The sequence below is a fragment of the Toxotes jaculatrix genome, chromosome 2 (genome assembly GCF_017976425.1).
Source record: "Toxotes jaculatrix isolate fToxJac2 chromosome 2, fToxJac2.pri, whole genome shotgun sequence".
Taxonomy (NCBI): domain Eukaryota; kingdom Metazoa; phylum Chordata; class Actinopteri; family Toxotidae; genus Toxotes; species Toxotes jaculatrix.
The window spans coordinates 18,949,290-18,961,028 of record NC_054395.1 but is presented as its reverse complement, the minus strand read 5'-3'; the positions used below and the strand labels follow the sequence as shown (position 1 = coordinate 18,961,028).

General features: G+C 40.4%; 1 protein-coding gene across 1 annotated transcript; it reads left to right on the top strand.

Moving 5' to 3' along the window:
* Positions 1-10,171: 10,171 nt before the first annotated feature.
* Positions 10,172-11,031, top strand: LOC121191300 (thyrotropin subunit beta). The gene is made up of 2 exons (XM_041052498.1): positions 10,172-10,333; positions 10,762-11,031. Exons 1-2 carry the CDS (start codon positions 10,172-10,174, stop codon positions 11,029-11,031), a joined length of 432 nt encoding a protein of 143 aa, XP_040908432.1.
* The last annotated feature ends 708 nt before the right edge of the window (positions 11,032-11,739 follow it).

Here is an 11,739-nt window from a genome sequence, read left to right as displayed (position 1 = left end):
GTCCATTACAAGTAATAATCCAAATTAACAAATTTGCATTCATTGCATGCATTTTAATAGTTTATATGTTAAACAGAAGCCTAGACGGGTAATTTGTCTTTGGTGCAGCTGCTAAAAACTCATGGACATGTAACAAGGAGCCCCAGCAGGACACTGTTTTTTTTAAGTTAAAGTGACCAGTAACTTTAGCTTAGATAAATGTAGTGGAGTAAAAACTACATTATTTCCCAAAATGGGAATACTCAAGGAAAATACAAGTCTTGTCTCAAAGCTGTATTTAATTACCGTAAATTACCGTAGAAACTGAAGTTACTTTCGACCACTTGTATCTAGAGGATCAAATAACATGCATGGTGTTGAAGGAGTGGACATAATTGATAACTGGCGATAAGTCTTCTGAAGGATCTGCTACGTCCAAGACAGAATCATTGCCGATTCCTAAATGGCAGGCAAAGAGGTGTTAGATGACCATTATGTTTCATTATGAATCATCACCATGAGTCACTGTATCTGTAATGATAAACACTGACCTTCACCTCCATGAGTGCATCAGAACTAAGCTAGAAAACACACTCACTGTTAAAGGCCCTCCACAGCTGGACAAAGCCTGTTTTCTATCAAGACAGAGAGAATAGGTCAACTAAATTCTGCCATTAAAGCCAAACAGAACACACAGCTGTTGAGATAAAAGTGAAATGCATCATAGCTTTGAGGACTCAGAGCAAACATCCCTGTGCCAAATGTGCCATTCGGAGCCGGCAGGCTTCAAGGCCGGCAGCCATCTAGAAGGAGAGCTCAGAGCTCTGGCTCTCCTTCACTCACTTTGTCACATTCTGCTTCCCCTTTCTCTCTCGACTCTCACTGTTTTATCTCTATTCCTTTGCTTTCTCTGCTCTCCCTTTCTGCCACACTTGGCCTTAGTTCAGTGAATGTGTGTGTGTGTGTGCTTGTATGTGTGTGCACGTGTGTGATTTTTAGATTCATAACAGCTATAATAAACCTCACAGGCTTGAACAGTGGTCCAAAAACAATTGACGTAAGTTAATAATTATCATTGTGACTCGAGCGTGCGTCTTTGTGTCTGAATGTATACTCATCTTTATGAGCTCTCCTGGCACCCACTCACTTGTCCTAACTCTCTGATTTCAATGCTTGTAATTGTTGTGCATACACAGAGTAATGGTTTGGTACATGGATTTACATGCAAATTTTCTCCTTGCGGGCTTAATTTAGAATTAAATCCCTAACAGCCTGCAATCTAGCCTTCTAGTGTATATTTCAAATTTGGCATCAAGTAATATAATGCTATTATGGCTGTGACCATCTACTGCTTACACTCCCTTGTTTCTCATGTGTGAGAATGCACATACATACATACACACACACACACACACACACACACACACACACACACACACACACACACACACACACACACACACAGATGCACTCACTCACCATGTGTTTTGTTGGATTGTCTCCCACTTCCTTTTGTCGGAAGCTTGCACTCCCTTTCTCCCTCTGCCATTCTGCTCACCCCCTAGCCTTTCATCTGGCCTGCCCTCTTCTCCCTCATTCTGTCATTCATCAGCACCCCTCACATGGTCACTCTTCATTCTATTTTTTCTTCCCCTCTGCTATCTCTTCTTCATCCTTTCCTCCATTTTTTCTTCAGTCTGTCTCTCAATAAATCTCTCTTTTTCCCTTCTTCTATTTTTGTGGTCCTCCACTGGCCCTCCTTTTTGGGCTGCAGGCCAGTGTGGGTCAGAGGCAGGTTGTAATTACTTCACTCCTCCTCTGACAGCTACAGTGAAAGAAGGTAGGGAGGGAAAGGGAGAGAAAAACAGAGAAAAAGACTAAACACAAAAAGAAAAACCCACTGATTATTTATTCTTGTAATCATGGATAAAATAAACCCCCGGATCCATTTCTTTTTTGCTCACTAAAGGTCAAAAATTAATGTGAATCAGATGTGTATCTGTTATCTGTACAATCATGTTCACATTCATGCAGAATCCAATCAAGTGCGTTGTACCTCAGCAGAGTTCCAGCTAATTTCATCCACTGACAAGGTTCATGTGTGTACAGTCCGACATTGAGAGATAAATAATACAGTAATATAGAATGATTTCTCCCACATGCTTAATGTAGCATAAGAGAGTTGGCCTTAATTGGTGCAGCTATATTTGAGTTGTAATGTAGGGCGGGCAATGCCTCCTTGACTTCAGCACTGGGTTGGGACAAATTTGCATACCTTTAAAAATCAATAGCAGTCTGAAAAAATGTTCGCCTGCCATGAAGGAATTAGCATGAAAAGAAAAACGAACACAAAGGAAAGAACCACGACTTCAGTGGGCTGTTTCTCACTGAACATGTCTTTTGGATCAGACCTGGGTCACACCACAGTTTCCAATTTTTTTTTTCCTGACAGCGGCAGCTTAAATGGCAGGAGAACTCATTAGTTAAAGGTTGTGCAGACAGGAGTAAGGACTGTTTGAAGATCTTCAGCTAGATGCATCTCTGTGAACGCCGTTGTTAATTACCCAAACCAGTGAGGAGGAGACGTTGGCCGTCGGCCAGCTTCCAGATGCTATTCTTATCCTGGGTATCGATGATATTTCTTCAACTGTCTGGGGGTTACAACTTACTGAGAAAAGGGTCACCAATTATGGAGCGCCAATAACCTTTATTTCCTTCCCCTTTCCAGTAAATAGACAGTTTTGCATGCACATGCACTACAGGTGAGTCATCTTGCACTCGCACACACTCCTGATTTATGTGTGAATGACTTAGGTGAATCCAGACACATACATCAGTCCAGTAGATTTGTTTGTTTATTTTTTTTTAACGAAATGCTTGTTTGTTTGTTTGGATTGTGAGCAGAATGTATGAGTAGGCAAATGTGGGAACAGATGTGTGAATATGAGCTGTGCAACAAATTAAAATCACACAAGACAAAAAAAAGAACAGGAAAAAATAAAACAGTCTAATTTGAAATCAAATCAAAACAGAAAAATTCCTGGCCAAGCTAAGAGTAAAATCAGAAAAGTGGGGGGATATGCATGTCAGCACACACACATATGAAATAATAATTAAATCAAGCGAAATAACATAAAGTCCTCACACTCAGGAAGGAAGGGGATGGAGTGAGGCAGTGAGGTACTGTATGTGTTACTGGTAAGCCCTCTTCCTCAACTAGGTTAATTATTTTAAGCACTGTCAGATTGATTTTAAGGCCTTGTGGGGGTCTTGTGGGCCTGTGTGAGTGAAAGCTAAGGTTTGAACAGACCAAAAAAGGAGGTAGAATAAAAGTTAGGACAGGGAAGATCACAACGGAGAGGAGGGGTAGGAGGCAGGAGGGAGTGGAGAGGAGTAGAGGTGGTCCCCAGATTCCAGAGGTTATTAATAAGAGTGTGTCTTCAAGGACACCAATGATGATTTGGGTCAAACTATTTCCTCCTCCTCCTGAGGTGTACCAAGGTCAGTCGAAAAAATGGCCCCAGAAATATCTCCCGCTCCCATCTTGAAATAGGCTCTCTTTGTTGTTAGGGAGCTATAACCCTGGAAGACAGAACATTGTAAATTGTTTGATATCCTCATGAAACACTGACATGTGTATAATCACCTTTCTTTGCCATACTGGTAAGTGAAACAAATGTGTTAGCAACTGGTGTGAGAAGAATCCAATAAGAGACAAGACAGAACAAAAAAAAATTGCTATCTTATACTGTCCTTGGAGACGTTTAATTGTCTTGGAAAGCTCGGCAGTCTACCAGTCCAAAAGTGTTTTACAACAATCTTTTTTTCTTTCTCTGTCACATAAGTTGTACATCTGCTCTTTCTTTGCTATTTGTTGCTCTATGTGAAGAAGACCTTGCCTTGACCAGTTATAATATGACCAAAGAAGCAGGATATTCACTGCCGCCCACGGAGCTGTCTGCGTGTATGCTTTCACAAAGCTATGCAGTTTAATGGCGACTCAGCCTGAATTCCTTCATATGAATAAATACCTTGCCTGCGGGTTGAAGACCAAATTTCTTTCTACGCCAGCTGTGATCTGGCCGTGTTCATTTTACACCTGTCCTGCTGAGCCTTAGCTGCCAGTTAATGACATCTCCCAGGGCTCTAGGAGTGTAACAGAACATTTCTGCTCAAGTGATGAGTTATACTGTTTGCTTTATAGCTGCCTGTGGATGCATCCACACATCATCCACTTCACGTTTGAGAGCAAAACATGAGATTGTGTTTGTCTGCCATCTAGTGGTCGAAAGAAGTCACAGCAAGGAGCATGTGGGTGAATGATCCACTCATCTTATGAACTACTGACTATTAAAATTCAGCAGATTATGAGTGGAGTATATATAGAATATACATTTCTTTAAAAATTCAAGCGATATCATGTGATATTATTGTATATATTTGTTGTTCAATAATAATAATAATAATAATAATAATAATAATAATAATAATAATAATACAAATGATCCGTTTTTAACCATTGTTATTGAGAGAAAGGCTGACACTAGCAAAAAGAAGCACCTTCTTTGTAATCAATGTAGTCCCCATATTTAAAACAAACAAACAAACCAAAACCAAATGTATTATGCTTGTTTTATATTTTATATTTATTTTTCAATTGTATTTACATGCAAACTGCTCCCGCTGTAAAAGGAAGATTAGAAAGACACAATAAAAAAAAGGGATCCGTTTCCCAGCATGCCACGGGGGTCCACGACGCCGTTACGTTAAAAAGAATCAAAACACGAAGACAGAAAAGCGAGAAATTGTATCATGTACCACATTCACTCAGTTTTTGTGTCTCGGGGAACGCTTTTATATCTCACTGTCAAAATAGTATATTCGATATGTTCTTCCGCACCACTACAAAGACTGTGTGTGCTTAGATGCCGGTATTAATAAATCGTAGCCACCCCGTTTCCTTTCGTGGGCGGAAGCTCATTGTAGAGGTCACACGCTGAGTGCTCGTCACTCCACCAATCACCTCGGGGAAGGTCTGAGACAAGAGCCAATAGTTACCCTTGCAGGGTATCACCTGATTCGGGTGAGCGAGTGAACAGAAAGTATGGGCCCATGTGAGCAGTTGTCGCAGGAGAAGCTGGGTGGCGCAGTTTCTCAGCGCCACCGGCGGATGTGACGCTCACCGGCTTGGAATCGCTCGCGGCTGGCGAATGAGTGCGATGTATGAGGTGGGGCACAGCTCCAGAACCCAATTCAGACTACTCTCCCCCCACTTTTTAATCACAATCAACACTGAACAACAGAACTATTTTGCTTCTCAGACTGTACAAATGATCTCTAAAGCCTAAGTAGCACTGATGGATTGGTTTAAAGTGTGGTGGGGAATCCTCCCTCACTCTAGGTGAAGCTGCTGAGTGCAGCCTTGAGCTAGTCCCTCCCAACTCCTCCTAATCAGGATCAAGTTATATAAGACACTGTGATCTTTTATCTCTCTCTTTGCCTCCTGCTCTGTCCCTGCTGTGGCTGTCCAGGTGCTGCATTGCTTGTGAGGGGTTTTGATACTAGTTTTTAAACATCCTGTGGTTCACCTGCACTATTGCTGTTTTGCCCCTTAGTTTGCCCTTGTTTTGCCCCTGGTCTTTTTAGATGTAGCTTGCTCTTAGTTTGGTTTTGCCCTAGTTTGCCCCTACTTGTTTATATTAATCTTTTACATTTAGTTTTGGCCAGTAGGTTTAGTTGGACCTTTTGTTTTTGACTTCTGCCTTGAGTTTAGGTTTCTGTTCCTTTAGTCATCTTTCTTTGATTTCTTTTGTTTGAATTTGCTTCTGGCCAACTGGGTTACTTAGTGTTTTTGCTTTGCTGATTATTGTTATTGTTTATTGGGTTATATTATATTTTTTGCTTTACTATAATTGTTCATTTGCTTGTGATTTAATTTTGTTTTGAGATTCCTTTCTTTCTAGGCAGAGTGCTACTGTGGAGGGGCTAGGCACCTGTGGTGAGGGCCCTTCACTGAACTGCATGTGAGTTAACATACAGGGACACTGTAGACTGCACCATTTGCTGTGAGGTTGCTGTGAGTTTGATTTGCTGCACCAAGGGTGAGTAGTGGTAGCACTCCTGGCACTCCTTTTGTGTAGTCTGCCTCTCTGCATGCAGCCTCTGCCTAGTGTTTTAACTTGAATTTTAAAATCTTAAATATGTTGTTCTTTTAAATTGAATATCGAGGCCTTCCTCCCGTTTAGTATATAGATTATAGTAAGTACATTTTAACTACTTCATTCAGTTGCCAGTATTCTTTTCACCTTTTTTCTTTCTTTTCCAGCAGTTTTCCATCAGTTCCAGTCCTTGCTTGTTTTGTATCTCTTAACTCATGTCTCAGCCTCAGTAATGTACCTGTGTGTCTTGTACTTTTACTAAGTGTTTATGCTAGGAATTTCCTGGGGTGCAAGTCCCCATGCTGTTGGTGATTTCGATCCTCTAGTGTCCCTCGCCTGTCACGTCTAGCCCCTGAATCGGGTTTTGGCTTTCGTTCCTGCTTGTCATCCTAGTTTGTGTGCCCGTTTTACTTTGTTGTTCTAACCTCTGTCTCGTTTCAGAATTGCTTCCTGCCCTCCTGTGTTTCCCACCTGTTTGATTACCTGGCCCTGCCCTAATGTGTTGCACCTGTTTCCCATTGTCTCTCCACCCCCTCTTGTATTTAGTCGTCTTCCCCTTTGTTCTCTGCCAATTAGTCTTCGTCCTTGTGGCAAGTGTTCCAGCAGTTTTATCCTTGTGTGTTTTCTAGTGATTTTCGACCCAGTTTTTCCCCTTGTGTTTCTCGAGTTTGCCTAACGATTTGGATACCTTTGCCTTATTCTTCTGACCACCGTGTACCGACCCCTGCTTGTGAATAAACCTCCCTTTACTCACCTGAGCCAGCACTGAGTTGTTGCATTTGAGTCCCCGGTCCGAGCCCGGCCTGACATCGCCACAAAAGGAATAGCCTGACCCCTTCTCTGAGCTTTCCCATCAACAAGGTGTTTCAGTCTATCTTGATTTGCGCTCCATTTTGAGTAAAATCTAGAGACTGTTGTGTGTTTTCAGTTTCATAAACATTAAAACCAGCCTGTCTCACACCAAAAAGCATACCACATTCAAAGACACTGACATCACATTTTTTTTCACAGCTCTGATATTTAATTTTTGGTGTTTGAACATTAATTAAAGCTCTTATCCTGTATCTGGATGATTTTATGCACTGCTGTCCTGCCATGTTTGGCTGACGGGATACTTGTATGAATAAGCAAGTGTTCCTTATGAAGTGCTTGCAGTGAGCGTACGCACACTTCAACTGAAAACTGTTTTAAATAATAAACAGTCTGAAAAATGACTTGCTGACGCATTGTGACCTGTTGAACTGGTGGCATGACCGGGGCATGGCCCCCATAAAACAAAAGGTGTTTGTATTTCTGTCTGACCCAGTTCCAAGTCCTTATCGGAGCGTGTCGAGTTACCCGTATGGTCTGATCTGAAACATAGAGCCACAGAATTATAACATCACCTGCAGACATCACATATGATAAGACAGACAAGCGTTGAACAAAAGGGCCATCAAATGACCTGTCCTTCCAATTGGCCGATTACTAAAATTCTGGAACTTTACATTCGCATTGCTGGGGACCAGAGTTGACCACAGCACAACAGCCGTGTCAACATTCACTCTCATGTCCCATTATTCAAAACCAAAAACTCTTTCAAATCCTCTGCCATCTCTCAACCAAACCTTAGGATCTAAATTTTAAATATTTTATGATTTTTCTGTGTTTTTATAGTTTCACAGAATTGCTTTAACCTGTATGGTCTATATTTTTCACCCATCTTAACATTACTACTGTATTTAAATGTGTGCTTCTTGTTAAAGCCTGTGTCTCTGTTTCTGCTTCACAACCAGTTTTCCTTTGGGAACAAATTCAGTGAATTTTCATTTAAAGAATTTTTTCTTTAATTTTTCTTTGAATGTCCCATAAAGCATTATTACCTGGATACCTGCTCTACACAATGTTCTTCAGTGTGCCACTGAATGTGAAGATCCATTTTATAAAAAGCTATCTTGCCACATGGACCTCAAATGAATAATAATCCACCAGTCAGCTGGATCTGTGTCAGGACAGATAATTGGTGAACTGTCCGTGACCCACTTTGTTGTAATTATCTGATGGATTTGTTATACAACTGTGACCTGCCATGATAAATGTAGAGCAAAAACAGAATGACAGAAACAGGGGCCAGGTCATAATCAGAAAATAGTGGCAACATCTCAAACTAATCAGGTTATATAGACTAATTAAACTGTCCCCGTTCAGCCTAGTCTATATTTTAGTTAACAGCTATGTGACAGATGATTGCAGAGTTCGACTTCTACATGAAAAAAAAGTTTTTTGGTCATTTAAGAAGTTGCCTTCTTAAATGATTAGAATAATTCCAGTGTTTGCAAACAGTAAAGATGTAAACAAATCAACATCCAGCATCTGCAACTAGAGTGTAGACTCAGCATATGGAACACATTAACAAGTACTAGTACAACTATTACCACTGCCAATGACTTCACTTTAAAACTGTCAAACACACAACTCCTACGTGTCTTGTCAAAAGGAGCACAGCTAAAAATTATGGGCCATGTGCCTTTAACTTTAGTAGTGGTAGTAAAACTACTATAAACTGTTACAAATTCGATAAATAAAGATATTAAGTCTCTGGTCAAAGGAAGCTGTGTTAGTGAATCTGTGCTTAAGCATGTTTATTGACTATTTGTGACAGAAAAATCTGAGGGCACATTGTCACTCCCATTAGGAACAGATGGGACCAATGGGAGTATTACTGGCTTAGATAAGGAGGCCATAATCTTTTTACTCAGGTAGGACAGAAACATGTGAGTTCTGACCTAGCATCAGCCTGATGAGATCCCTAATGGCTGTTTAATTTAATGCTGAAACATTTATTATTAATTCAACTGAATTGAACTTTAATCTCATTTAGTTTTTGTGTCATTTCTTTAACTGTTTTTAATTATGATACTTTTAAACTTTTAGAACACCTCAATTCTTTTCAGCTGTTGTTTAAATTTACATAATTCAATGTCTTAGTGAAATTAAAGCACAGAGCAACTAAAATATTGGAAGTTTTATAAGCAAGGAATTGTTGAATCTTCTTGATGAACCAAATTTAATCTAAATTTTTGACTCATTCAGCAGCCGAACACACTCGTGGTGTACAATGGAAGTCAAATACTGTACAGACAGTTTTTTTTTTTTTTTTTTTACCTCCAACCTATGTACCAGTTGAGGTTGTTCACTGGACTTGAACAGCAGAAAGGCAAGTGTTTTAAAGGTTCTGACTCATAGAGTATATTTCACATTTATCTTTAGGTCCTCATGCTACTAAGTAAATGTTTTACAGTCTACATTTACCAAATTTGCCATCACTTATTTGACTTCAAGATGAAAGTTTTAAAAACAGAATCATTTCTGAGGAATTTTGGTGCACTTTGCAACTGAAATCAAAACGTGGCATGGTAGGCGGACTTCTCATGAATCATCAAGTGGAATCAATCACATGGACCACTTCTGTCCAGCCAAACACGTGTAAGGGTCGGGGCTGGTGTTGTATAACTTGTTGTTTGCAGTTTTTACACATATTGTCCGGCAGCATCCTCCACCTGCAGTGACATTATGTAACGCTAGTATGACCGACCCACATACTTGCTCTATCCCCGTGCATATGTGTGTTTTGAGACCATTTTTAACTCTAAACAATGTAGACAGCTGACATGTGATTTTTGGAATGATGTTGTAGACTGAAAACTACTGGGGCAGTCAGGGTGGATTAGGGTCTCCATAAAAGAGGATGGACACTGTTGATTGTTTCAGATATTTAAAAAGGGGAGAAACAGGGCAGAGTTGGGGAACTGTGAAGACACAGTGAGAGGAATTCACATTTGGATTATTGGATAATTCATATTTTTAAACTGAACCCTTTGCACTCAAATGTGTTTTGTCATTATTTGACACGACTGTAATTTCATGAACTACAGGGAGGTCGGTGTGCTTAGGTCTTCAGTTGTTGTCATCCATCTTTTTTAATATATATATTTTTTTAAATTGAAAGTGGCTGTCTCACTGGCTGAACATTTTTGTGTGTCTGCACTTTCAGCATGTCTTTGTTTGTGTTAAAATGCATGCTGCTGTGTGCACTGGTGGGTGGGACGGCGTGTGCCTGTATGTTGAAGAATCATACCTTGTGGATTGAGAGGCACGATTGTGCCCAGTGTGTGGCTATCAACACTACCATCTGCAGTGGCTACTGTTACACACAGGTGACAAACGCCACACACTCTCACGCATGCATTTTGTACATGATGCAAAAAATTAGACACACTTTGAAAAAGGTGTATGAATAAGTGGTATTGGTGAGGTGATGCACATTGTATGAATATTTTATGCAAGACCCGTATTGCTTGCACTCTATGTTGAAGGGAGGTGATGGCATGGATTTGTTTTGTTTCAGTATCTTAAATCTTGTGAAGCATGACCTTTAATGAGTTGTCGTTTCACTCTGAATTGTTTAATCTAGACATGAAAGATACATGGAGGTGAATAAACATTATTCTCACAGACATCCTTATGCTGTGAGTTAGATAAATGTGGTGGATGTAACCACCATGTAACCTACACTATTGTAACCCATCTCCTGTCACACACACCCACTTCACAACCTCTAACAGCCCTATTTCCCCTTTTTCAGGACACCAATGTGAAGGGACGGTTTGGGAGGACTTTTCTGGTCCAGCGTAGCTGTGTGCCTCTCTCCCTGGTGTACCGAGCTGCCTGCGTTCCTGGCTGTCCTCGGGATGTCAACCCAAAGCTGTATTATCCTGTGGCCCGCCGTTGCAGCTGTAGGCACTGTGACACACGCATACACCACTGTGTTGGCACCAGCCGAACCTCTTATGACCAGTGCTCCAAGACACTTGGTAGTGTGAAGAACCAGAGCCAGTCTGCTTTGGAAACCTGACAACATGTCCATACAAGCAATGCACATGCATAGAAAATTATACAGCTGTTAACCTGACAGACCAGCATTGTTTCTGCTTATGTTATTGTAGTGCATGTCAGCTCCTCAACTGTTCTTGTTCTATTTCTAATTTGTTATGCAAAATATTGCAATAAAACGCAGTGTTGAGCATGAACTGTAGCTTTATTGAATATGAATTGTTTTGCCTATGTAAATGACAATGAGTACATGGCATAAGTGAATGTATAATGTGTGCATTTCCATATCAAATAAAGTCACATTTCTGCAGTGGCTAACATCTTTAGTTTGGGAGGAAAATGATCTTGTTCATTTGTATGGATTCATAAGGGTTTCTGAACATATACTGTGCTGCACTTTTATGTGGTTGCTTGTGAACACATTGAGCACATATGCACATTCTATCCTAACAGGTGTAACTGCATTTAATGATTGCATTTAAGGTTTGAGTGACAGTCAGCTATAAGGATACCACTGGAACCTACTGAAACTGAATGCAGCCATTGCTTAATGTGGCCTGATTGATTACACCTGTGTTTGAGCAATTTATTAATTGAACTCCCGAGTTCATATAACCGGAAGGGCACACACACATACACATAAATTACTATCTACAATGAAGAGTTTACACGTGTTTGACAAGTCTGCAAGAAAAGGTTCCCTGCAATTTAACAATCTCGGGGTAAAGTT